This window comes from Eublepharis macularius, chromosome 12 (genome assembly GCF_028583425.1).
Source record: "Eublepharis macularius isolate TG4126 chromosome 12, MPM_Emac_v1.0, whole genome shotgun sequence".
In the NCBI taxonomy this organism is placed as follows: Eukaryota; Metazoa; Chordata; class Lepidosauria; order Squamata; family Eublepharidae; genus Eublepharis; species Eublepharis macularius.
The window spans coordinates 78188966-78216420 of record NC_072801.1 but is presented as its reverse complement, the minus strand read 5'-3'; the positions used below and the strand labels follow the sequence as shown (position 1 = coordinate 78216420).

General features: G+C 47.9%; 1 protein-coding gene across 2 annotated transcripts; it reads left to right on the top strand.

The window, feature by feature from the left end:
* The first annotated feature begins 1341 nt into the window (after positions 1-1341).
* On the top strand, positions 1342-22950 carry LOC129340490 (polyunsaturated fatty acid lipoxygenase ALOX15B-like). 2 transcript variants are annotated; one of them, XM_054995313.1, is made up of 14 exons: positions 1342-1594; positions 5671-5875; positions 6687-6768; positions 7141-7263; positions 10163-10266; positions 11036-11208; positions 11357-11500; positions 11930-12133; positions 14154-14240; positions 15505-15674; positions 17742-17863; positions 19345-19445; positions 21320-21490; positions 22684-22950. In XM_054995313.1, exons 1-14 carry the CDS (start codon positions 1448-1450, stop codon positions 22870-22872), a joined length of 2022 nt encoding a protein of 673 aa, XP_054851288.1. In that variant the 5' UTR covers positions 1342-1447; the 3' UTR covers positions 22873-22950. The 2 variants fall into 2 exon arrangements, with proteins under 2 accessions (XP_054851288.1, XP_054851289.1); XM_054995314.1 differs by lacking the exons at positions 15505-15674; positions 17742-17863; positions 19345-19445.
* Positions 22951-27455: the final 4505 nt, after the last annotated feature.

The following is a 27455-nucleotide window of genomic DNA, read 5'->3' as shown; positions in this document are numbered from 1 at the left end:
AGTGTGCTCTCTGGAGGGGATGGTGGCAGTGATTAATATTTAGGTTTTTACACCTGCTTTTCTCCCCAAAGGGGGGGGGGAGGGTAAAGTGGCTAGTAACATTGCTGTCCCCTCCTCCATTGCATATCATTAGCAGTTCCAGTGAAGCGCTGTGTGACCAAAGAGGGCTGTGTGGGTGTGTGCGCATCCTGCACAGTGGCTCTTGACCTGAGAGTGGCACGATACTAGGTAGGTACCCGACCTTGCATGGGTGCCTCTGGCCAACCGCTCAGGTTTTGCTTTGCAGCTGCTCAGGAGAGGATCTTGGGCTGACTTGTGCAAGCAAGAAGTAAGACTGAGAGCCAAGCTACAAGTGACGAGTGACACTTGCCTGGCAAGTGAACAGACTCGCGTGTGTTCCTCCCTGTTCACTTGCCATTCACTTGCTCTCCACTTTTGGGAGTGGAGCTGGAGATGGTGGGGTTTGGGAAGGGGAGGGATCTCAGCAGGGTATAATGCCATACAGTCCCTTCTCCAAAGCTGCCATTTCCTCCAGGGGAAACAATCTCTGCAGTCTGGGGATAAACTGTAATTCCAGGAGATCTCCAGGCCACACCTGGAGGCTGGCAAACTTAAGAGAAAGCCAGGGACCTGGAGAGGAGGTGCTGTCTGCTGTGCAGCTGTTGTGGGCTCCACCACAAGTAAAAAAGCAACAAGACCATGCGCCCGTTGCGGTGGCATCTTTTCAGCATCTTTTCAGACTCCCAGAGCTGCTGGACATTCCGTAAGGTGGTTTTTGCCATGCTGTCTTCTCCATGCCTGGAAGAAACTTCACCAGTTGAATATCTGTGTGCCAGGTAGTTGCTTCACAAGCAGAAGTGTAGCAAGTCAAGATTTTTCTATCATGCAAGCATGGGGTTTGCCAACTCTGGCTTGGGGGGGTGTGAGGCCAGTGGTGTTTGGAGAGGAGGAGCAGGAGCTCAACTGAGATGTATTTCTATAGACTCCACTCTCTGCTGTTTTGTTCCTTGGGGACTGATCTCTCTACTCTGGAGCTCAGTTGCAACTTCAGGCCCCACCTGGAGGTTGGCAACCTTATAAGCAGGCACAGTTTGTGGCTGAAAGCCATCTCTTGAATGTCCTCCTCGCAGGCACGGCTGGAGCCTTGCTGGAAGCCACAAAGCAGCCCTCGGCACATGTTAGAGCCCAGCACCCCCTCCTGACATTTGGCATGCTTGAGGCTGCCTGGGTCTGTGCCAGCTTATGCTGATGGGGGGGTGGAGCTGCTGCCGGATAAGGGCTGGGTTGTTTTACCGATGATGGTTGGCATTATTACAAAAATCTGTCCAGTAGAGAGAAAGTTGAGGTGGCTGGTTGGAACAGACTAAAACTTCCTCTCCTCGCCACAATTTTTCAAGACAAGCAGCAGAGAATCGTCTCCCCCCCTCCCCCAGATCTGGGCTCCGGCATGGCCAAATATCTTGTCTCTGTGTCCACGAGCAATGTTTTCCACTTGGGCACCGTCGATCCCATTTCCCTCTCCTTCGTGGGCACCGAAGGCGAGAGCCCCCCAATCAGTCTGGGCAGCTTGACCTCCAAGTTCTTCACCGCAGAGGTGAGTTGTGATGGGAGGGGAGTGGGTTGGGCAGGGCAGGGCAGGGCAACCTGGGAGCGCCCCATTTTCTTTTAAGAACTATTCTCCTTCGTGTCCTTGGATTACTGCTCAAATAAGGGAAAAATATTCTCAAAGCAGAACTAAACTGCTTTGGAAAAAAACCCACAAGTAACTGGCTTTGAATTCTCACGTGGTGTTGGTGTATGTGCCTGAAATAAACATCTTTTGTAATAGCTGGGCCAGCTTGCTTGAAGCTTTTCCTGTTAAGACATGCACTATCAAAACTCTTCGGAGTGACTGTTTCTACCCAAGGGGTGCCCTAATTTCATGGGAGTAGATAAGCCATGGCTGAGTTCCAAATAACATTGCTACTATACAAGGAGATTTAAATTGCCATCTGCACATACATAAGTATTATCAGGGCTTTTTTTCTGGGAAAAGAGGTGGTGGAATTCAGTGGGTTGCCCTCGGAGAAAATGGTCATATGGCTGGTGGCCCCTCCCCCTGATCTCCAGACAGAGGGGAGTTGAGATTGAGAGCGGCTCAGAGGGCAATCTCAACTCCCCTCTGTCTGGAGATCAGGGGGCGGGGCCACCAGCCATGTGACCATTTTCAAGAGGTGCCGGAACTCCGTTCCCCCGCGTTCCAGCTGAAAAAAAGCCCTGAGTGTAATACAGATCATTTTGTCAACATTTATTTATATTTATCGATGCTAGTTTTGTATCCCCCTCACAATGGGTTCTTTTCTGACTGATGAGCGATGGTGTTCTGAAGTCATAGCATCCATCTTGAAAGCTTTTCACGATAAAAAAGAGGGATATGTAATATGAAATCCTCTGGGAATGCTTAAAGGCCCTGAAAAATAACCCCAACTACCCCCAAATTAACTCGAAAAAGCAGTGACGGACGTACAGAAGTCATCCAGAAAGGCAGGTCTCAGCACAGGAAAAACATGAGTAACGCAAGAAGCTTAAAACACACACAAACAGAGAAGCAAAAAACCCCCACAAGTGGCTGATTGAACAGAGTGGCTTGCCAACAGTGCCCTGGGAAATTCCTGGAGATTTGGGGAGGAGGGAATTTGGGGAGGGGTATCACTTAGATCTATGCTACACCATAGCATACCTCCTCTGAAAATGCCATTTTCTCCAGAGGGAACGATCTTTGTGGTCTGGAGATCAGTTGTGAAACATGAAGCTGTCTTATAATGAATCACACCCTTGCTCTGTCAAGGTCAGTGTTCTCTATGCAGAGTGATAGCAGCTCTCTGGCATCTCAGGGCCAATCTAGACGTGCAGATGTATTGTCGAAGGCTTTCACGGCCGGAGAACGATGGTTGTTGTGGGTTTTCCGGGCTGTATTGCCGTGGTCTTGGCATTGTAGTTCCTGACGTTTTGCCAGCAGCTGTGGTGCAGCACCAAAAGACAGAAATCTCTCAGTGTCACAGTGTGGAAAAGATGTTGGCAACATCTTTTTGGCAACAACCTGCCAACATCTTTTCCACACTGTGACACTGAGAGATCTCTGTCTTTTGGTGCTTCACCTCTGAAGATGCCAGCCACAGCTGTTGGCGAAACGTCAGGAACTACAATGCCAAGACCACGGCAATACAGCCCGGAAAACCCACAACGACCATCTAGACGTGCAGGTTTTTAAAGGGTAACCCAGACCCAACTTGTGTTCCCTGCAGCTGCACAGCAGCTTTGGGGAGTAACTGTTAAAAATAAAGGAGACCCTAAATGGCCTCAGTAGACTTTTGCAGGGGGAGGAGGGGCTCTTCCCTCTCCCCTCAAGCCATCCCCCCCTGTCAAAATAGCAGGGGAAGGAGTTTCCCCCCATGTTTTTTCAACTCCCCGTGGAGTATTCTGTGCAGGTGGAGCAATAAAAATGGGGGGGGGGAAGGAAACTCCTCCCGTGCTATTGTGGCAGGGGAAATGGCTTGAGGGGGGAAGGAGGAGCCCCTCCTTCCCCCGTGGAGGCATTGGCCGAATCCACATTACCTCCGCGCGTCCTGGTGTTGCGCTAAATGTCCGCGAAACACCCGGAAGTATAGCGTCTTTCAAGCGCGATTTCAGAAATCGCGCTTGAAAGACGCTATACTTCCGGGTGTTTAGCGGACAGTTAGTGCAACACCGGGACGCGCGGAGGTAATGTGGATTCGGCCATTCTGAGGCCATTTGGGCTCGCTTTGATTTTCTAACAGCCATTTACTTTTTAACTGCGGTATGGCTGTGGAAACCTGAGTTGGGTCAGGGTTGAGAACCCAGATCCAACTCTTTAAAAAACTGCACATCTAGGAGCCAAACTACAAGTGACGAAAGACACTTGAACAGCAAGTGAACAGACTCACATGTATTCCTCCCTGTTCACGTGCGCAAGTGGAGCACACGTGAACAAGGAGGAATGCGCATGGGTCTGTTCACTTGCCGTTCAAGTGTCTTTCGTCACTTGTCACTTGGCCCTAGCTTGGCCCTTGGGGTCTTTCACACCAACAGCAGCAGTCTGGTGCGTTTAGCTGGAGAGGCCAAGCGTTGAACCCGGGACCTCCTGCAGGCAGAGCAGGAGCACTTCATTCCAGGAGAGCCCCAGGCCGCACCTGGCGGTTGGCAGGCCCAGGTGTGGCTTCCAGGAAGATGCCCAGGAAGGCTTGCTTTATCTATCTGTCCGTCCGTCTGTCTATCGCATTTCTACCCTGCCTTTCTCCCCAATGGGCACCCAAAGTGTCTTACCTCCTCTCTTCCATTTTATCCTCACAACTGCCCTGTGAGGTAGATTAGGCCGAGTGTGTATGACTGGAGCAAGGTCACTCAGTGAGCATCCATGGCAGAACGGGGGTTCAAACCTGGGTCTCCTAGATTCGAGCCTGACACTCTAACCACTACACAACACTGGTTTACAGCTCTGCAATTCTTGGTTCACCTTGGCCCATCGAGTCATAGCTGACTTATAGTGACCCTGGGTGGGTTTTTCATGGCAAGAGACTAACAGAGGTGGTTTGTCATTGCCTGCCTCTGCATTGTCTTCCTTGGAGGTCTCCCATCCAATTACTAACCAAGGCCAACCCTGCTTAGCTTCTGAGATCTGATGAGATCAGGCTCACCTGGACTATCTGACTAATCACAATCAAAATGTCTTGGGTGCAGAGAGTAATGGGGAGTTTGAACCCTGTGATTGGGGGGTGGAGAGAGATCAGGATTTAGTCCCTGTACGAACTCAACTTGAGAAATGTAAGCAATGAAAGGAAAGAGGGTATGAAACTCACTAGGGAATGGCTAGATGTCTGTCTGTGGGCACAGAGGATTATCAAGGAGTTACAAGGCCAACCAGGATGGAGCAGGGCTGCCAAGCCGCTGGTGAAGGATCCCCTGCCGCCTGCTCCTGTTGCCCTCTGTTTCTCAGAAAAGGGGAGGGAGGAAAAATTTTTAAAACCTCATAGTGTCATGTGCAGTTCTGCATCACTTCCGGTAAAAAAACGGAAGTGACATAGAGGTGGCTCTAGGAATAGCTGGAAGCTCTATGGTTTCAGCGTAGAGTTTCTGGTGTTTCCTAGAGCTCCCTATATCACTTCCATTTTTGACATGACTCCACAACTGGCATGCTAGCCCCCCATGTCCCCGCCCCCCAAGCTCTCTCATTGGTTGCCAGGTACTGCCTATTGTTACAATAGCATATTGCTATATTCTAGTGTCAGTTTTTTTTAAAAAAACCCTGGTGGTGGCAGCGGATGGGAGAGAGGCAGCCGTGGGGAGGAAAGGCAGAGGTGGAAACAAGGTAAGGAAAAATGGCTGGCAAGTAGGACTGGAAGTCTGAATTTTCCCACCCACACAGCAGCTATCTAGGCTTTACTGTGATCTTTCTCAAAATTTTGGAGCAAAGCAAGTTTGAGCAAGATCAGAGAAATGCACCACAATGTTATGGGGAAGAAGGGGGGGGGGAATGCTTTCTAAAAGCATTGAACTTGGGACAGGTAACCTGTGTGGATGACCCTAGAACTCAGAGATTCTGGCTCTCAGCCATCCGTTCCTTCTCTCTCTCAACTGATGCCAAGTTCCAATCCTCCAATTTTTCCATTTCAGGAAAGTAAATATGAAGTTACTTGTGAGCATGACCTGGGAGAAATTTTGCTCCTCTGTCTCCAAAGAGAACCTTTGCTTGGTATCTTCTCAACCCCCTGGTACTGTAATTTTGTCACGGTGATCTCCCCGCGGGGCCAAAACTATACTTTTCCATGCTACCAGTGGCTTCAAGACCTTGAGAAGCTGGAGCTCCGGGAAGGGACAGGTAAGTGGTCCTGCTCCAAGGCTGCTCTTTCCTACTTCCTTGAGCAGTAGAAAATAAATACAGTCCAGTAGCACCTATAAAACTTGCAAAGTTTGTGGTAGGGTATGAGTTTGAATACCAGCCGCAGCCATACAAAGCCTCCTTCCAAAAGGATAGCCGCTCCTGGGAATTAGTTGTGGTAAATTCCTCTTGTGGCACCTTTTCTATGGCTCATGAGACACTCCAGCATTTCCCCTGGCACAGCACATAGCAAGTAGAGATGGGCACAAACCAGAAAAAAATGAACCGTGTAGTTTGTGGTTCATCGCATTTCATGAACCACGAACCACGAACTTTCACAAACCTGCCCCAGTTCGCGAACCGGTTTGTTTGGCTTGTGAAAATGTCACACCCAGGTCAGCAAATCGCCACTTCCAGGTCAGCAGAAGGTCACTTCCGGGCCAGCAGAAGGCCACTTCTGGGTCAGCAGAAGATCTGCAGGAAATCCATCCTGTTGCCTAGGAAACTGATTGATTGGCGCCAGGCTGTCTGCAGTGGCAAACCAAAAAACGAACCAAATGAACCAGCCTAAATTTCATGGCAGTTCATCAGAAATGGTCTCTGATGAACTGCCGTTCATGAACCACGAACTGACCCGGTTCGGCACGAACTATCTCTAATAGCAAGTCTTCAAAGAGCTTCCTTTGCTGAGATAATGTTATGACAGACCTGTGAGCCAGGGAACTGACAAGCTGGCTTAAACCAGGGGCTGTCTGGGTCAGAGATGAACTTTTTTGTTAGATGGGCCTTTTTTGGGTGTCTGTCCCTCCAGCAAAAACGGCTGCGATGGACACGCTCCCCTTGCTCCAAAAGCACCGCGAGGAACAGCTGAAGAGGAGGCAGGTGGACTACAGGTGAGTAGAGCTTCTAAATATCCATAAGTAAGATCCCTGTTTAGCTCTTGAAGCAGCTTCTGGGCTCTGCCCCCGCCCAGGAGAAGGAAGTGGGAAAGATTAATGGAGGAGAGATCCCTCAATGGCTGCTAGCCATGGTGACCGAAGAGAACCTCCATGTGCAGAGGCAGCAACCTCTGAATCCCAATGAGGATGCAATATCAGGGGAAGGTCTTGATTTCTATGCCCTATAAGCCCTCCAGGGTAACTGGTTGGCTGCTGTGTGAGACAGTGTGCCAGACTGGATCCATCAGGCTCTTCTTGTGTCCTTAGGAGTGTTGGTGTGGGATGGTGTTGGGGGCCTCCTAAGGGCATTTATTTTCATCTGTACAGATGGAAGACGTTGGTTGAGGGCATCCCCCGCTGCCTGGACGTTGAATCGGTCAAGCAATTGGACACAGATATCAAGTTTTCTTTTGTGAAGTCATCGGTGTTTCAGACACGCTCCAAGGCCAAGTAAATGATGTTCAAAAAGGAAGAACCAAGAAGCAAAGGAGTTTTTGCCCGAGGAGTTGGTGATGGGTGGGATGGAGGGCTGGGATGGAAGCCGCTGGCGAGTCCTGGTTAGGATTTCTGGCTAGAGCTTGTTTGCTTATCTATTTACTTACTTATTTAGCTTATTTATAGAGTGCTTTTCTTACTGAGACTCAAGACAGATGACTCAATTTAAGAATGCAGTAAGAAAAGTATAAGACGCGTAACAAACATTGTAATAAGACTGGACTGCAAAGTTAGGAAATAGTATATGATATAGCAAATGCAAAAACTTGGGAGATTGGGTTTCAGGTCTCCACTTCAAAAAGAGTCCAGTAGCACCTTTAAGACTAACCAATTTTAAACTTGATTCTCGAAAGCTTATGCTACAATAAAATTGGTTAGTCTTAAAGGTGCTACTGGACTCTTTTTGATTTTGCTACCACAGACTAACATGGCTAACTCCTCTGCATCTAGGTCTCCACTTGGCCACCCAACTCAGTAGGTGACCTTGGGTATGTCCATCTTTTTTCAGAACCTCTACCTCTTAATTGTAAAGGTAAAATGGGGTGGGGGGAAGCCACATACACCATCCTGAGTGCCTTGAAGGGTGAGATAAACAGTTGATGGGCAGAGTGGCCTCATAGGATCAGACAGAAAGCCATGGGTGAGGAAGCACACCTCGGTGTATCTTCCATTTGGAAAAAAGACAATTGAAGGGGCAGGGGCACCATTTGGTATGGGATGGAGAAACTAGGTAGAGAGAATTTCTTCTCCTCCCATAATAATAGAACATGGAGACATCCAGTGAAGTTGACGGGCGATAGATTCAAGGACAGACAAAAGGGAATACTTTACTCAACGAGTAATCAAGCTATAGCATTCACTGTCAGCGGACATAGTGATGGTCAAAAGCACAGATGTCTTTCAAAGGGGGTGAGACAGATGGTGGTGGAGGAGGGATCCATCAAAGGCAAGTAGCCGTGGCAGCTAAAGGGACCTCCATATTCAGAGGTGGCAATGGGGGAAGGCCTTGCCTGCTGGCCCTCCAGGACAACTGGCTGGCCACCAAATGGCTCAGGGCTCTGGACTAGATGGACCCCAGGTCACATCCAGCACAGCGTTTCCTATGGATGTGACTGTGCAGTGCAAGCCAATCAGAAAGTGGCATCCAAGTGCAGCTGAAGAACACCAAGGAGAAGCCGTTGGCTTGCCTGCCAGCAGATTCTTTTATATGGGCTTCTGCAGAATTGAACCTGGGCAAGCTGGGAAAGTCTTTGGCTTCAGGAGGGCTTCTTATCAAAGCTGTGCAGAGTTCCAGATTTCCTTTTCACAAGACTGCATGGGGGATACTTAGAAGAACCTTAGGGACTGGGCAAGCCAGTTTCTTCTCATGTCAGTCCTAGAGTAGTAGTCCCTGGCAGTTAGATCCCCAAGCCCCTCACAGCAAGCACGCAGGTGCATTGGTTGAAGAAACCTTATTCAGAGATATATTCAGTTCAGGTATGCACTCATAGGTAGAAGTTGGCAGAAGTGATTATTCAAACAACAGGACTACTATTTATAGGGGATGTTCTCTCGCCCTTTGGGCCGTCAGCATTCAGGCGTGAAAACCCAAAAAGTTACATGGGAACAGATTAGTTTAGTCTACACAAAGTACAGAGTAGAATCATTCCCTCCTGTGAAAAAGATACATTTCAGTACAGAGCTGCAGCTCCGGTCCAAGGACACTCAGAAGTGAAAGCGCATATTTCTTAGAGATAACAAAGGGCTCACTGGTTCCTCTGGAAATTAGTATTAGCAGTCTAGACACCCTCAGATGACTTACATAAAATGCATAAGATACAGTATATAACTCTGGCATTATATCACTCTTAGTAATACGATGCAGAACACAATAATGGCATGGATGCTTGCATGCATGACAGTCCACAAGGATGTAGGACTAAGAACATACCTTTTGGCTTAGTTTGGGACTCTTCTCTTCAGGGAGGAAGCTTCCAGAGAAGGTTGGGCAACAACTTTGCCTCTGCTGTCACTTGCTGGACAACAGCTGCTTGGAAGGATTGGGGCCAGGAAAGAGAATGGGGGATGCTCCCCTGCTACAGCTAGTTCCAAGTGAGGAATTGGTCACAAGGAGGGCTCAGTAGGCAAATAAGATAAGCGATGACATTAGTTCAGCCCAGGGCTTTTTTTCTGGGAAAAGAGGTGGTGGAACTCTGTGGTGGAACTCAGGACCACACAATGACATCACTTTGGGTCAGCTGGAACAAGGGGGGAATTTTTTTAAAGTTTAAATTGCCCTTGACTAAAATGGTCACATGGCCGGTGGCCCCGCCCCCTGATCTCCAGACAGAGGGGAGTTTAGATTGCCCTCCGCGCTGCTGCGTGGAGGGCAATCTAAACTCCCCTCTGTCTGGAGATCAGGGGGCAGGGCCACCAGCCATATGACCATTTTCAATAGGTGCCGGAACTCCGTTCCACCGCGTTCCCGCTGAAAAAAAGCCCTGGTTCAGCCAAATGTAAACACAAAGGGGGATGGCAGGAGAATTCCAGCACAAGAGTGATGCTCTCATTAGAATACAGGGAGTTTCTAGGAATGTTCACCAAGAGGCACAAGGCAGCCCTCACGTAAGACAAAATGTCCAACTCAGAAGTTACAACCATGAGGAAATTGCATGCCCCCAAGTGTAGTTCACTGACTCTGACCATTGGTCCCCTTTGCCATTTGTACATGTAGTAGGAGACTGTAACTTGTGGGGGCGGTGCCCCACAATGTATGGGCCAAGGTTCTCACCACTGGAGGGCGGTTTCTTCTCTACTCACGTGAAGCCTCTTGAAGTGTGGTACCTCATTCTCCGCCCTGTTCTGGTATCCTTAGGAAGGTGGAACTGAAGCTGAAGGGGTTTTCTGACAGCCAAGAGTCCTGGAAGGAGCTGGAGCACATCAAGGAGGTCTTCTGGTTCAATAAGACCCGTCTGTCAGGTAAGACGGTGGCCCTGCTAAAAGCTTTTGAGAAGCTGCCCCTGATCGTTTGTATTACTGCTGCATTCCAGTATACCTGCAAAATACAAGCAAGCAAGGACAGAGAGAAATCTTCATTTTCAACACGGAACACGCTATAAGGACCAATGAATCTTGGCTGTTTGGTCTATTCAGGGGTCATTCCGTAGAAAAAGAGCGGGAGGAACTCATTAGCATAACTTATCAGCATAACTCATTAGCATATGCCACGCCCCTTGACATCACCAGACGTGTGTCATTAGCATGACTGATTTGCATATGCCGCATCCCCTGACATCACCTACCCTGGCTGTTTTGGACCCAGTCCTGACCATTCAGGGCTGAAATTGGGCCCAAAATGGCAAAAAGGGGCTGAAAAGGGGCCCAAAATGGTCAGGATTGGGCCGCTGCTGAGTGGAAGAGTGATCCACCACCCGCCAGAGGCCCGATCTGGGCCGTTTCAGCCCCAATCCAGGCTGAAACGGGCCCAAAATGGCTGAGAGTCAGGTGGGCGGGGCCACCTGACATGTGACCTCTTTGGGGAACTGCCGGAACTGTGTTCCTGTGCGTTCCCCCTTGAAATGAGCCCTGGGTCTATTGATGTAACTTTCCTGAGTCTCCAAGACCGGGAGAGAGGCACAACGAGCCAAATGACCACTTGAAGTGTCCGAGTGATTAGGATGTTTCAGTGCTTCCCTCTGAGAACAGATTCTGCTCACTCAAATACTTGCCTTGGTGTCCGTTGTTCCAGAATACACCACAGAGCAGTGGAAGAATGATGAGTTCTTTGCATACCAGTTCCTAAATGGACTGAACCCCCAGATGATCAAGAAATGCACAGAGATCCCCTCCAAATTCCCCGTGACCCAGGAGATGGTAGGCAGATCCCTGGGCTGCGGCACCACGCTAGAGAAGGAACTCGAGGTCAGTAGCCAGGTGGAGGGGAGGGTTTTTACGACACCCTTGAGACCACAGTGGGGGGAAAGCCACATGCGGGCAGAGGGCCCTGCTCCCCTCGCCAGCATTTTTTCCTTTTGATCTGAAGTCTTGTCTGCGCTCCTTTCCTCCGCAGAAAGGGACCATTTTCCTTGTCGACTATGGCATCCTGGAGGGGGTCCCCGCAGGCTTCAATAATCACAAGAAGCAGTTCATCACAGCCCCGCTCTGCCTGCTGCACCTCTCGCCCCAGAATCGGCTGGTGCCCCTCGCCATCCAGGTGATGGGGTCGGGTGCTTGGAAGGGGTACCAGGTTGGCCCTGCAGGGCGTCCGGGTGGGGAGAAGAAGGGAGGCAGCTGGAGAGGCCACCTAGTGGCCATGATCAGCATTTTTGTCCTCCATGGCCCTGTGAGTGGCCAAGCGGGCATGGCTGCAAAAACCGTAAGCAGTGGATCCATATGGTCATAAGAAGAGACCTGTTGGATTGGACCAAGGACCCATCTGGCTCAGCCTCCCAGAAGCCCGCAAGCAGGACATGCCGCCTGCTCCGCCCGGGGTGCATTGCTTGCTTGGCATGTAACTCTTAGAGAAAGAGAGGCAGCAGCCCAGCAAACCGCACAAGTATTCCTGGTCCGTCTGCAATCCTGGTTCATTCCAGAGCGTGCCTGCTGGCTCCCACCTAATGCTGTTTTCACCTCTTCCCAACAGCTGAGCCAGACCCCCGGCCCGGAGGCTCCCATCTTCCTGCCGAGTGATTCTGAGTGGGACTGGATCTTGGCCAAGACCTGGGTGCGCAACGCCGACTTCCATGTTCACCAGGCCCTCACCCACTTGCTCCACACACACCTGATAGCTGAGGTGTTCACCCTGGCCACCCTCCGCCAGCTGCCGATGTGCCACCCGCTCTACAAGGTGAGGGGATTTCACAAGAGAGCACATAGCATGTCCATGAGATGCTGCTGTATAACACAGTCCAGTGAGGGAAGGTTGAAGGAACTGGTTATGTTTAGCTTGAAGAAGGGAAGGCCAAAGTCTGGGACACGATCAAGCATGTATTTGAAGGGCTGGCACAGGAAGGAGGGCGAACATTTCTTTTCTGCTGTTCCAGAGGGCAAGGCTGGAACAGCATGAATGGGTCAGCTAAGGAACCATCAATAAATCAGATTTATTTACAGTTAATAACCAGTACAGACCAGCTAAGGAACCAAGGACTTTCCCTCCCTCGCTAGTGCCTCTCAGGCAGGTGACGGACGCATTCTGTAAGTGATGCTCTTGCTTTGGATTTCTTGCACTGAGTGTGGAATGAGCTTCTAAGGCCTCTTCCAGCTCTGAGACAATCCAGGGATATAGTACTGAATGAAGGATCCAGCTTGCTTTAAAGTCCTTTCCTTTCCTTTCAAGCTCCTTTAATCCAAAGATCTTGAACAGCGGATAAGGAGTCTTTATTTCTTTAAGGAAAATATGGTGGAGAGATACTTGGCCACAGCCAACGTAGTCCTTGGGAGTCTATGGGTTAAACCACACGAGACAAAACACACTTGAATGACACTCAAATACACTTGAACTATCCGTGTAATTCGAGTGTATTTTGTCTCATGTGGTGAGACCCTATCCACCCACAGATCGGGGACTATCTGTGTTTTGCCATCTTCTGGACATGAAGGAGGGGTCACTGGGAGCGTGGGGAGGGGAGGTAGCTGTGAATTGCCTGCATTGTGCAGGGGGTTGGACTAGATGACCCTAGAGATCCCTTCCAGCCCTAGGATTCTATGACCATATTATCTTTTGATACAGTGAAAGATCATTTAGTTAAAATAGGAGCAATCCATAATTTGTGATAAAATTTATGATGTGAGCATTCCAATAATCATATGGGATAGGAGTCACACCAGGGCCGATTCCAGACGACTAACCTGAAGGCGCTGCATGCCGCCATGTTCCGGATCGCGACGTGGAAAACGCGAAATATCGTGTTTTCTCGCACGAGTTTGGCGCGATGTTGCACCAAACTTGCGTGAGAAAACGTGATATTTCGCGTTTTCCCCGTCGCGATCCGGTACATGGCGGCATGCAGCGCCTTCAGGTTAGTCGTCTGGAATCGGCCCTGCTTTAAAGTGAGATTCTAGTTTGGTGTCAGCTGAGATGTTTGGGAAGTGCCAGGTAAATTTCTGATGGAGGTTTCAGAAGTGCTTTTGAGTTCTTTTTCTGTGCTTCCCCCTGTGGCCAGCAGAAGCGAGTATGAAACATGAGCTTGTAAATTTATTTTTTAAAATTTATTTATGTTATTTATAATCCTCCACCTTTCTCATGGAGACTCAAGGTGGATTACACAGGGCAGGTCAATATGATCAAACATTTGAAAAAATGCTGCAATATGGTATGGATTGCAGAAATTCGAATACAAGCAGAGTCCAATCCAGAGCTGAAGACAATACTGAAACAAAACATAAGCAATTTAACACGAAATATTAAACAACACAGAAACTGCTCAGTAGGTGCACATAGTATAGTCCACAGTCCCTTCCCCTTTAGCAGCATCTGTCTGCACCGTTTCCTTACAGTACAGCTCTCTTATCTGAACTTAATCTACATAAAATATCCTGGATTCTGTGCCTCTTCCAAAAGGAAGCACAGACCGGCAACACAGGGCCAAGCTAGAAGTGACGAATTACACTTGAATGGCAAGTGAACAGACTCACGTGTATTCCTCCCTGTTCACTTGCGCTCCACTTGCACTCCATGTAGTGATCAAGTGGAGCGCAAGTGAACAGGGAGGAATACACGTGAGTCTGTTCACTTGCCATTCAAGTGTAATTCGTCACTTCTAGCTTGGCCCACTTTCAGGCAATGGTCTGCTTTAGGAGGGAGGCTGGGAGCCAGGAAGCAAACCGACATCACACCTCTTCCTCTTTTGCATTCCTCTCTCTTTCAGCTCTTAATACCCCACACCCGCTTCACCCTTCACATCAACACGCTGGCCCGGGAACGTCTCATTGGGAAGGACGGCGTCTTCGACAAGGTAAGCACCGCCCCATTTCTGCCCTAGCCCAAGAGACAAGCGAAGGTTAGATGCCTTGCAGGGGATTTAGTTATTTATTTAATTCAATTTATATTCCGCCCTCCCTGCAATAGTAGTGTTGCACAAAAAAGCGCTCTTTCCCTTTGCCCCTTCCAATCTTCTGAGCAAAAGAGAGATGAGACAGACAAGGGCTGTTGTAACAGAGTATATTTGCAAATATAGGGTACCAGCTTACAAAATGAGCTTAGAATGTACCACAGAACAAAGGAGCACATGCTTCTTTTAAGGGCTTGTGACATCATTTTGGAGAAACGAAAGTCACATTCAGAATAAGGCACCTGATCACTTTTATACCTTTACATTGGACTATTGTCCACCGTTCAGTCTCGCGACAACATCATGTACCATCCTTTCTTGGTCTCCATAGCAGCATCTTCCTTCATTCCACAACTGGTTACTTTTCTACACAAACTCTCTTCTCCAAAAGGGGGAAGGGGGTGGAACTTATAATTCTCCCTTTGTTTCTAGCTTTGCCCTGTTCATATACTGGCAGGACTGTCCAGTTATCTATCTTCAAGGATAGACATTCTTTCTTTCCATGTACAGCTAGGGAGAAGAAGGGGGGGGTGGCTAAAGACAGAGACCAGTTACTTTAAAACATAAAGAATCCATCTTATGCTTCTTGCTAGCTTACTATTATTGCTATATGATTAATCCATAGTCTTTACTAATATTTGCTAATCCCACAGTAGGCTCAGGGCGGATTACATACAACATAAAACATATACACACACACACACACACACACACACACACACACACACACACACACTTTAAAACAGAAATAAAATCACACAAGTATAAATATTTAAAACAATGTGGCAGCACTTCTCAAAAAAAAAGGATCCACCACCCAGCCCTCTCCACAGATGTTTAACAGAGAGGCTGGGTGGAGAATACATCTGATAGGGAGGGCAGATTTCCCTCTATTCGGCCAGTGGGGAAGCCCTAGCCAGTGTCAACCATATGCCTGGCGGAACAGTTCTGTCTTACAGGCCCTGCGGAAAGATAGCACATCCGAGCATTCCACCAGGCTGGAGCCAGGACCTAGAAGGCCCTGGCTTTTGTTGACACTAGGCAGGCCTCCTTGGGCCCGGGATCATTAACAGCTGTTTATCACTGGATCGAAGCATCCGCCGGGGCTCATATAGGGAGAGGCGGTCCTGCAGATACATTGATGGCCCTGTTTCTATCCCCTTTCCAGGCAACTGGCACTGGCTACGAAGGCCTCATGGTACTTCTGCAGAAGGGCACAGAAGCCCTGACTTACTCCTCCCTCTGCCTGGGGGAGGAGCTGGACGCTCGTGGGGTGACTGCCATGCCCAGTTACTACTACAGAGATGATGGCCTCAAGATCTGGAAGGCTGTGGAAAGGTCAGGCTGGGAGTGGGTGGGTGGGTCTGCATGCGGTAGGAGCAACGGAAAGCACTTGTAATGCCCTGTAATGAAATGGGAGGCCAAAAGGCAGGAAGAAGTTCAAGCTCTGGAAAAGTATTAGAAATAGTTATATTTTGTTTGGTAGTAGAGCTCCCCAGTCCGAAGCCTTTTCCGCAATGTGCCGTAATTACTTCCTTTACAAGTTCTCCATAGAGCCAAGCTTGGCTCGTGCAGAAATACTATGCTCTACTAAAGGGCACTACGAAATCTAAACACCTACCTTAAGATAGATCTAGCCGTGTTAGTCTGTAGTCCAAGATACAAGATCTTCCACGGGAAACAATTATGTACTGTTCCCTGATTTAATAATGAAAGTGCATAGTGCTCATAAGTGAATAAATATACATATACAACAATATCACAATACATCCAATAAATATTCGTAATAAATATTGATAAAAATGTTCACATCCTATGATTATTCAAGTCCCAATTCACTATTTCTAAGGACCTTTCAAGCTCTTGATCTCTTAACATCAAAGTGCATGAATTCATTCTGTGAGACACTGCAAGAGAAAATACAGACTACAATGTTGATAATGCTTGTGTATCTATGACATCCTTGAGAAAGGTAACCCGAAACAGGATTGGAGCTAGCTGCCGGTTGAACATTATGGATGGACATCTAATCCTGGACTTATTCATGCAACGGTTGGGAATACTGATTGTAGAGACACTCTCTTTGCAGATCAGTTGTTCAGTCTGGCCAGTGATGAAAATAACAGGCATTTGTAAAGACAAGCATAAACACAAGTAATGTTCTTGCGAAGTAAGAACATTACCACTTACCTGTTACAGGACTTACCTCTGAATCTGGAGTAACATATCAATATTGGAACAGGTTTCTTGCCGCTTGCTTCTCAGCACCTTGAAGCACTTTGATGCTGAGAGATCAAGAGCTTGAATGGTCCTTAGAAGTCATGAACTGGGACCTGAATAATCATAGGATGTGAACATTTTTATCAATATTTATTACAAATATTTATTGGATGTACTGTGATATTGTTATATATGTATATTTATTCAGTTATGAGCACTGTGCACTTTCATTATTAAATCAGGAAATAGCACATAATTGTTTTCCATGGAAGATCTTGTATCATGCAGCTCTGCTGAATAGCTTGCGTAAAAAAGGGAGAGACCAAATGGGCTCAGAAAGCTGCCACGGGGGAGGGAAAGCTCCTGCTTTTCTTCCAAGCGGTTCCCCTCATGCAAAATCAGTCTCTGTGTGTGTGATTTTCCTGTTTCTGCTGCTGCAGGTGCATTCAATACCTCCACGTGCAGCAGCAGAAATGGGAAAATCCTCTCCCACACTGTTTTCGCATGGGGGAAAAACTCTTCCTTTTTTAACGCAATCCATTCCCCAGAGCTGCTGTGTGTCTGACGAGCCCAGGTTGGCTCCGTAGCAAATTTATGAAGGAAGTTACGTTTAGAGTGACCCAAAGAGAAGCAGCTTACTTATCAAGAGAGTAACACGTACCTACAGAGAGACATGCAGTGTCTCCCCCCCCCCCAAGCCAATGACCAAGGCATGCTGAGTTGCCTATTGGAACAGGAGGGAGGGAGAGAGAGGGGGAAGGAGGGAGAAAGAGCCTGCCTGCTTGCCCAGCCCAGCCCAGCCCAGCCCAACTTGCACATGGCTCAGCCAGGCACAGCCTTCCCTGCTGCACTCTGCTCACCACGGGGCTAGCCTAGCCTAGGTGAAGGCGCAGGCTGCTGGCCCACCAGGAGAGGCTATGATGGTCAGTTCACCCTGATTTGTAGACATTTCCAGAAGCCCAAATAATTTTGATAAATATAAGGTAATTCCTCAGGAGGACTGTTTTTTTTCCCTGCGCCTCTAGAGTTCTGGCTCCCAGTACCTACCATTTGTCAATGCAGTTTCCCTCCTTGCTTCCATGCTACTCTGCAAGGATTTTCTTTGCTTGTGTGACTGGACATGCTTGTGTTGTCTGTGGGAGGCTTCTTGTGGACGCCTGACCAGCCCCTGCCTTTTCCTTGCAGCTTTGTCTCGGGCATCGTTGACTTGTATTATAAAAGTGATTCCTCTGTAAGGGAAGATTCTGAGCTGCAATGCTGGATACAGGAGATCTTTGTGGAAGGGTTTCTGAAGCGCAAGTCCTCGGGTACGGTCCAGTCTCCTCTAGGGATGGGGTGGGTTAAGAATATACCTGTGAAGCCTCCACACCATGCTTGTCAGTGCACTTTAGTGTTGATAAATAAATCGTATGTTGGCCTCAGAAACCTAATTAAAGGGTTCCATACTAGGGCTGTAAGCAGAGTATATTATTTGCAGTGAAAGCGTGGTTATGGTGGTGTGAGCTGGTTATGCTGGCTGGTGTGTGTGCAGGAGAGAAAGTAACAAACCGTATACTTGTTTGTATTTAGAAAGGAAATAAGAGTTCTTTCTTATAGGAACTCCATACTCTGATAAGAAAGGAGGAGAGAAAAATCCTAACTACCTATCTAGTCTAAGGATGGACATGGATGGCAGAGCAAGTCCTGCATCCATGGTTGCAAGATGGAAAGAAGGGATAAGGAGAAGGTGGCTGTGACAAAGCCAGGAAGAGAAGAATGTCACAAGAAGGAAGTCCTGAGAATAGCAATCTACACATCAAAAGATAGTCAGAGCAGTAGACAGATGCCCTGACCTCTCTATCTTTCTAACTTTTTGGTTTGTCCCCCTCCGAAACCTGAGGAAAGGGATTGCATAGGGTCCTCCTCTTCTAACAAATGTGGTGTAATGAGATCCAAACCATGTGAGATAGACGGGACCTACAGATAAGGACTATGATGGGGAAGCCACAAGGAAAAGGTGTCAGGCAGGCTCAGCCCCTGGAAGATCCTCAGAGCTCTAATTGTTGCTGTGCTGCTGCTGCTGCTATCGGGATTTTCTGGAAAAGTAATTTTGATGGTTTTCATTTTTATGAATGGTTATCTTGTGTTTGGGTTGGGTTGATTTTTACTGTCATTAACAGTAAATGCTTTGGTGGACAGGTGATATATTAACTAGAGATGGGCACAAATCAAAATACGAACCAAAATTAAGCACGAACCAGGCTGGTTCGTGGTTCATGAACCGCAGTTCGTCAGATCCCATTGCTGGTGAACCGCCACAAACTTTAGGCTGGTTCGTGTGGTTTGATTTTTGGTTCGTGACTGCAGACAGCCTGGTGCTAATTAAATCAGTTTCCTATGCAACAGGGGATGGATTTCCTGTAGACCTTCTGCTGACCCAGAAGTGACCTTCTGCTGGCCCGGAAGTGACCTTCTACTGACCCGGAAGTGATGATTTTCTGACCTGGATGTTACATTTTCATGAACCCAACAAACTGGTTCGCGAACCAGGGGCAGGTTCGTGAAAGTTCGTGGTTCGTGAAATTTGATGAACCATGAACTGCATGGTTCATTTTTTTTCGGTTTGTACCCATCTCTAATATTAACCTTCTGGACAAGGAATGACACGATAAAAACAGGCTGATTATTGGAAATCTGATGGATGTTGGACATTGAGTGATTGCAGGCGTGCAGCTCCTGCATTCGGGGACTTCACACCTCACTATTACTCCTGAGAGATTCCTGTTGAGGGTTTATTTCCCTTTTGCAGGCATCCCCTCCTCTCTAGGCAATTTGGCGGAGCTCAAGAAGTTCTTGACTATGGTGGTTTATACCTGCTCAGCTCAGCACAGCGCTGTGAATAGTGGGCAGGTAGGAGCAAGTGGCTTCTTTGTTGCACCTGCAAACACACGGCTCTGTTTATGCAGACAACAGATCCGGTTCCCAACTAGAATTCTGGGGACTGTAGTCCGGTACAGATGCTGAGACTTCTCTAGTAGAGACCTCTGGCCTTTCCACTCCCTGGGACTGTTTTGCTCTGGGAAGAAGGACCGACTCTTGAAATTAGTTAATATATGCTGTGTTTAACCCTGTGCTGTCTCTGTATTTCACTCCATTGCCACTGGAGGGGACAGAAAACTGTGGGTTATACGAAGTCCAAAGTGTATGCAAAGGGCCACTAATTAGGGTTGCCAACTTCAGGATGGGAAATTCCAGGAGGTTTCAGGGTGGATCCTGGGGAGGGCAGAGTTTGGGGAGGAGAGTGACCTCCTGTCAGGTCTTGGCAGGTACTTCCCCAAACACTTCGCCACAGCACTCCGGTGTATGAGTTAAAGATGTTTTATTAAGGAAAGATACCAGTATCAAGAAGCTGTAATAATGGAAAATTGGAATGCCTAAAGGTGGTAAAACAGGATCAATTATAGGTCAGTGTCTCCACCCCCTCCCCCCTCCAGTGGGAAGGAGAGTCCTTTAGAAGTTTTGGAGCACATCACCTGGGAAGAAGGAACGGGGAGAAAAGAGCTCTGCTCAGTCTCTGTGTTAAGTCCAAGGTCAGGTTCTCAGGCCTCGGCAGGAACTCATAACCAAAACACCTCGCCTGGAAGATAAGCAGTTAGTAACAAAGCAACAGACCTCTGGTTCCACTCTGCACGGACTCAGAGGCACTACCGCACAATACTACATCACAATAAACCTGAAGCATGGCAGATCTGCTGAAGGCATATCTGACCCCTCCGGAGGATATAATGCCATAGACCCTACCCAACAAAGCAGCCATTTTCACCAAGGGAACTGATCTCTGTAGTCTGGAGATCAGCAGTAATTTTGGGGGATCTTCAGGTCCTACCTGGAAGCTGGCAATCCTACCACCCATCCAAAGGGCCACATGAAAACTTAGCACGTGGTGGATAAAACCATGGCACATGGTATGCCTAGAGTTATGCTCTCAGCCCTTCAGATGGTGGAAGGAGAATTAGTATGCTGCTCAAAACTCTAACTTGTGGTTTAACAGGGCTAGAGTTGGCTGCCTCTCCAGGGGAGAGCTGAAATGGAGGATGGGGGGTGGGAACGGGTACATTTTGTCAGGGCATGGGTGGGGGTCCAACCTAGGCTGCAAGGGTGTTGCATGATAAGGTCTACAAATGTCATTTCAGAAAAAACAAGGCCGTACCATGACATGGGATTGTGTGTCTTTGGCTAGTTGCCAGTATATTGGGAGCGAGCCCAGAGAAGTTCAGCTTGGGCCCTGCTTTAGGCAGACACATAGAAGCCGCTCTGTGGCTAGCGGCCACAAATGTCCACCTGTTGCTGTGGTGGGAAGAGGGAGGCAGGAGGGCCATGGATTCTGTGTTGCCTAGCAACACATGGAACAGAGTGCTGTGGCCTACCTTGCCTAGCAGCCAACACAGGGGAGTTGTTGAGTTAGGTGCAGCAAGCAGCAATAGTGGTGCCCCTGACTTGCATGGCCTGGAACATGATGGAAGCCAGGCAGAGAAGGTGCGGCCACATCTACTTCTCCTCCTTCTCCCCTAGTGCTTCCACCCGCCGCCTTCTGTCACCTGCAGCAGCACGTGAGTCTCTCAGACATTGGGCTGGTGTGAGCAAAGGGTGTGAGTGTCGAGACCTGTGCAGGAGTTTGGTGTGAGGCAGAGCGGATGCCTCACCCCTTGCAGAGACTCAGGTGCTAAGAAAAAAGGCTTTGTAGAATCCAGAGCTGCTGAATATTTGGAATTTTTGGTTCATAGTATGATTGGGGTGCCTGGATGCCCAACTTCCCCCCCTCCATGAGGACACCCCCTCCGAAGACCAAAGGCACCGCCAACGAGCAGGAGTACAAAGAGACGATCCCTGCGATCAACACCACCTGCACCATCCTCAGCACCCTCTGGCTGCTCAGTGCTGATCCCGTAGACATGGTGAGTATCGGGGCAGCAGCGCCCTCGATCCAGAGAAAGGCAGCATCAATTCCCCTGCAGCTCAATTTAGATTGGAAAGCAGGAGGTCAGAAAATGCCAGAAAGTGTCCTTCTTGCTGCCCTGTAGACTTGGGTCAACTGGGAGTTGTTGTCCTTGCCAGCTTGGCCTTGCAATGGGTGGCCATGGCAGCTCTGAGCAAAGGAGAAAGACTCACCCAGCAGGCAGCACGGGCCTAAGGGAGCCAACAGAGTGGCTGGAGGTGGGCTGTTCCTTTGAATGCCCCCGGCCAGCCTGGGCCAGCCCTAAGCAGGGAAAAAATAAGTAAGGGGAAATCTGGTTTAAAGGAGTTTGCAAAGAGTCCACAGAGAATGAAAGTCAAGAATAAGATTTGTTAGCAATGGGTTGTACACCAATCCAAAGCAAGGGGTTTAGCCGTCTGGCTGGGTAGCAAATTAATTAATCCACATCCCGTTAAAGAGTCTGAACCACTTAATTTTGCAAGACTGATTCTTTTAACCGACTGAATCCAGAAGCCCTAAAAAGTTCTGTTATAGAAAAGACTTGTTTAGAGAGCAAATTACCTTTTCATACAAAATTTGATATAAGTTCTGTGTTTAACCCCTTTTCTAGCAGACATACAGAGAATTCTTTGAATTATTCGTCTTCATTGAAATAAAGTTTAACTCTTTTATTCAGGCAAGCAATAAAATATATATAAAATACAAATTAGTCCCATAAATGATATTATACTTGTGAGAAAAATTGAGTCTAAGCATTTAGGACCAACGACTTCACTTTGGGTCAGCTGGAATAAGAGGGGAGTTTTTAAAATCGCCCTCGGCAAAAATGGTCACATGGCTGGTGGCCACGCCCCCTGATCTCCAGACAGAGGGGAGTTTAGATTGCCCTCTGCGCCAAGCGGCGCAGAGGGCATTCTAAACTCCCCTCTGTCTGGAGATCAGGGGGCAGGGCCACCGGCCATGTGACTATTTTCAAGAGGTTCCGGAACTCCGTCCCACCGCGTTCCAGCTGAAAAAAAGCCCTGGGCAGCATCAAAGCTAGGGCAGATAACCTGTGTGAAAATGGGCTGTGACGAACCTGCGCTTGGCCTTGTATTTGCTATGGCCTAACCCTTTCATCCCATTAACCATCACCTGATATGCTTTCTCTCTTCCCCTTCTCCTCCTTAACAGATACCCCTGGGGAATTACCCAGAGGAGCATTTCACTGAGGATGAGCCTAAGAGGTTAATGAAGACCTTCAAGGAACACCTGGATAAGATTTCCAAGGAAATCCAGGAGAGAAACCAGATGCTGGACGTGGTCTCCATTGGCTACACAGACCTCTACCCTCCAGGCATCGAGAACAGTGTCTCCATATAGTTAGATCCAGAGGAGTTAGCCATGTTAGTCTGTAGTAGCAAAATCAAAAAGAGTCCAGTAGCACCTTTAAGACTAACCAATTTTATTGTAGCACAAGCTTTCGAGAATCACAGTTCTTTTTGCCCTCCATGCATCTGACGAAGAGAACTGTGATTCTCGAAAGCTTATGCTACAATAAAATTGGTTAGTCTTAAAGGTGCTACTGGACTCTTTTCCATATAGTTAGAGGGGTGCTCTGCTTTCCCATCCCTGTAGCTTGATTTGTGTCTATGTGCAGCCCTGCAGGAAGTATATTAACCTGCCTCATTTCCTAAGCTGAATGGGTCAGATCATAGCAGCTTTTCCACTGGTGGAAGAAGGAGGACGGGCAACACCCCTGCCTCACTGCAGCTTTCTCATCCTGCAGGCCTATTTGACCGCATGAGTAACATAGTCAACAGCATAGTGGTTTCTTGGGGGGTCAGAAGGGCCCCCTCCTCTCTCTTTGCACCAGTAGAAAAGTTAAGGAACCAATGCATTATTTTTAGACCAGTTGGAGACAAGATTTGGCAGACATATCCAAAGGAGATTGGCAAAATGTTTTGGGTTAATTGCCACTGAAGTGCTGTCACAGAGACAAAACTGGTATCTGCTTTCTGAAAAACAATTAGTAATGCAAATTACAAAATAGCTGGGTTAAGGATATTTGCAATGCAGTTTTACAAATTGCTGTGTGCTTAGGGAGGTGGGGGGCAGGAAGGAGTGTTTTTCTCTAGAAATCCATCTTCAAGATTTGTCTTATTATAACTAATAGATTCCCTTGAAGATGTTTGATGTGTGAGACAAAGACAGTTCAGCTACGCAGGGCTAAAATTCTGTTGAAGGTGACGGAGGGCCTCGCCTTGCATTTTGGAGAATTGCTGGGGGGGTGGGGGGCATGGAAGGAGAAGAGGTGGCTAGAAAGCTTATTTCTTGACCTGCTTATTTCTTGTTAGTTCACTGGGTGTTATTAGTCACAGGCTGTTTCCACACTCTCTTAAAGGGGCAGTCCACTCACCGAATGCTGGTCGCTTCCCCCCAGGAATCTACACGGCTCCGTTTGCAAAATGGCTGAGGGATGTTTGGCTTCCATGTTTTCAGCACCCTTTTTTTGGGAGGTCGGAAAGTGCGTTCCCAGAATAGGTGTTGAAAACATGGAAGCCAAACGGAAGCCGAACGGGCTGAAGTCATTTTGCAATCAGAGCTGTGTGGATTCCTGGGGAAAAGCCGCCAGCATTTGGTGAGTGGACTGCCCCTTTAAGACTGTGTGCAAATGGCCGTAGTATATTGCAAGGGAGAGTTTGTCAATTGTTTTTATAAAACCATTCAGAGCCATGTACCGCAGTGCTTGGAAAAATAAAAAGGTGCAGCCACTCACTGACGCCGCACTGTCTCTTGCCTTTGGTCTGTGCGGAGAGTTGCCTGGATTCCCCGAACATTTTCTGGGTCTTTATGCCAAACATTCTTCACCCACTCCCCGTCCTCCTTGGACTGTGAGGCCTACCCCATGCTATGCCTACCCCAGTCCTTGCCATAACACCTCCGTATCCAGGCACCACACAGTCCCAAAGAGTCCTGTCCAACTCCCTCTATGTGGTCAAACGATGGCTTCTGGTGCTTCCTCCCCAGTCCTCGTGCACTTTTTTGTGAGGCTTGCCATAGCAGGCACCACTGCCCCATCCTGGCCCCCATGGTTAATTGTCAGACTGTGGGTCAGAACACACAAGACAAACTTCACGTGAAGAGCACTTGATTGCTCCCGCAATCTCTGCTGGGAATGGTAGTCCAACCCCCCCCCCTCTGAGCGACGTGGCATTTCTTGCAAAGAACAGCTGCTCAACTGTAGAGATTGTCGTTCAAAGAGATTCTCTCAAAGAGAGACTGATTCTCTTTCAAAAATCCAATCAGTTGGTTTTACGTTAGCTCAGAAATGGAGGTGGGGTGGGGGGAATCCCTGCAATTCCCGTCCGGGAGGGACGAATTTCATCCTTGCTCACAAAACACCTCTGCTTTTTTTCTGTCTCTTGTAACTGTCAGTCCCTGGCAGTTGGGTCCCCAAGTTCTCCACAGTTAACACACGGGTGTTCCAGCTGAAGTAACTTTATTAGAGATCCATTCAGTACAAGGTGCATCGACAGGTGAAATGGGCAGAAGTGACGTGTATGGGGCTAGCAATGTTAGTTATAGGGGCTTTTCCCGCCAAGGGAAAGAGAACCATTAAGGAAGGGGTGGGGGGATGTAGCGAGACGTTGTTTTAGAGCAGACAGTGAGAAAGATGAACTTATCTTTGGTTCTCAGAAGGAGCGCCCCATGAGCCAGCTTTGGCTGTCTGTCAAGGACACTGGCTCTGCAGAGCGAGAAAGAGAAAGTAAACATTTGTAACATTTGTAAGATAACCCACGGCTCTGGAGCAATAAAGAACTTCCCACACTCTCAGAAGCCAGAGACAGAACCCATATACATTCATGGCAGATATGCAGAAGGCATATGTGACAGTTACGTCATTCCCCCCACCCACCCCCATCCCAGGTTCTCAGAGGACTTTTGAAAGAGAAAAAGAGTGCATGTCTGTGTGAAACTCCCGTCCCTCCCCAGCTGAGAATCACGTTGAGCGGATGGTTTTTTAAACTACAATTCCCAGGGATCATTGCAGGATCCAACACTTGCCCGTGAGTATCGTGTCTTTTGACCCTGTGTGTGTGCATAAATGGCACAATGAGCATAAAGGCCAGTTGCCATTGCACACAAGAGACATGGGGAAAACAGATCCAGAGGAGTTAGCTGTGTTAGTCTGTAGAAGCAAAATAGAAAATAGTCCAGCAGCACCTTCTGACAAAGAGAGCTGTGGTTCTTGAAAGCTGACAATGCATCTGACGAAGAGAGCTGTGGTTCTCGAAAGCTGCCAATGCATCTGACGAAGAGAGTTGTGGTTCTCGAAAGCTTATGCTACAATAAAGTTGGTTAGTCTTAAAGGTGCTGCAGCGCCAAGGTCATTTTTTTCTTTATAATTTAAAAGGCAATACATCTTGCAAAGACAACTGGTTGGTGTTTTCTTCTTTTAATTAACCAAAATGGGCTGAAAGTGCTGAAAATTGCCTTCTTTAAACCAGGTACAGTATAAAATGAAATCCTGAAAACGGAGAGATATCTCTTTTGATAAAAAAGGAAACATCACAAAATGCTGGAGCGAAAAATAAATAGATTTGGTCAAATAGATTTGGTTAACTGTAGCAACCAAGTTCCACCAGACTCTATAAACCAGCAGGCCACCTCAGTGCCCGTGTGTGTGTGTGTGTGGGGGGGGGGTCCCATTGATTTCCATGAAAAATACCAGCTATTGGTATTTTTAAAACCATTACTTAAAACTAGATCTTAAGGGGAAAAAAATCAATCTCAAAATACCAGGGAGAAAAAATATCAACCCCCCAAGTATTATTTCCCCATAACTTTATTGCAACATTCTGTCTCTGTGTGGGATACAGTTTCTTCCAGTAATTAATGTGCAGTCCATCAAAAGCCTCCCTCGTTGGGCCCCCCATGTCTAAGGCCACTCAAGTCTGTGTGACACGTCTTAGTGTTTGTTGCTAGGACGGAGGCCAGGAAGATACTGTCTTAATATCTCAGAACAAGATGCTTTTAGCCAGAACTTTTACGTGCTACTTGAGAGGAGGACAGATTCTCAGGCAGCATGTTGGAGATTGGTTGCTTCAGCAGTTTAACAATTGTGCAAAACAAATTATGTGCAATGATGTAAGCATTTTCAGAGGATCTTTCTTCCAGTCAGAACTCTTTTTCCAAAGAGGAAGGGGACTGTGCAAGCAATTATCAGAGAAATCTGATATAGAGGCAGAGGTGCATCATACAACAAAAACAACTGGGCCAAATAAATGAGCTAAGGCCACTCAAGCCTGTGTGTTTGTTGCTAGGACAGAGGCTATAGCAGCTCCTTCCCAGCTCCATCTATTTCCAACAGCGGTTGCAAGGCAACACAGAATCTGTAGCACTCCTCCCACTACAGCCGCAGGTAGAAACACATGACCATGAGGCACCTGAAGGCCATTTCGATGCTTGTTACACATATATACTTGGAGCAGGGACCAAGCAAATCTTCCCTATGAGCCCATCAAAAGAGATCTTGGCTAAATTCCCCAATATGAATCCACAAACCCAGGTAAAAAGCTGAAAGATGATACAGAGCCAAGCTACAAGTGACTAATGAGACTCTAACGGCAAGTGAACAGACTCACGTGTATTCCTCCCTGTTCACTTGCGCTCCACTTGCGCTCCACTTGATCACGTGAGTCTGTTCACTTGCCGTTCGAGTGTCATTCGTCACTCGTAGCTTGGCCCACAGATGCACACAATACTGCAACTTTACACCCTAACGATCATCACTTACTTATTTGGGATATGACGAGCCACATTCTCGGAAGGAAATGCTGGAGGTGGACTATGAGGCCACTGATTTCTGTATTTAGAAAAGGCATCTGCTGCCTTTCCGAATACAGTCAGGGTCAGCTCAAGATTGTGCTTGCAAAGTGCTTTTGTCAGGGCGCAAGTGGGCA

What these genes read in the sequence shown, in the direction of transcription:
- LOC129340490 (XM_054995313.1), top strand. Translation starts at nt 1,448, where the DNA reads ATGGCCAAATATCTTGTCTCTGTGTCCACGAGCAATGTTTTCCACTTG. An exon ending in CAGACACGCTCCAAGGCCAA is followed by an intron (nt 7,264 to 10,162) that starts GTAAATGATGTT and finishes TGGTATCCTTAG; the next exon opens with GAAGGTGGAACTGAAGCTGA. An exon ending in TCTGAAGCGCAAGTCCTCGG is followed by an intron (nt 17,864 to 19,344) that starts GTACGGTCCAGT and finishes TCCCTTTTGCAG; the next exon opens with GCATCCCCTCCTCTCTAGGC.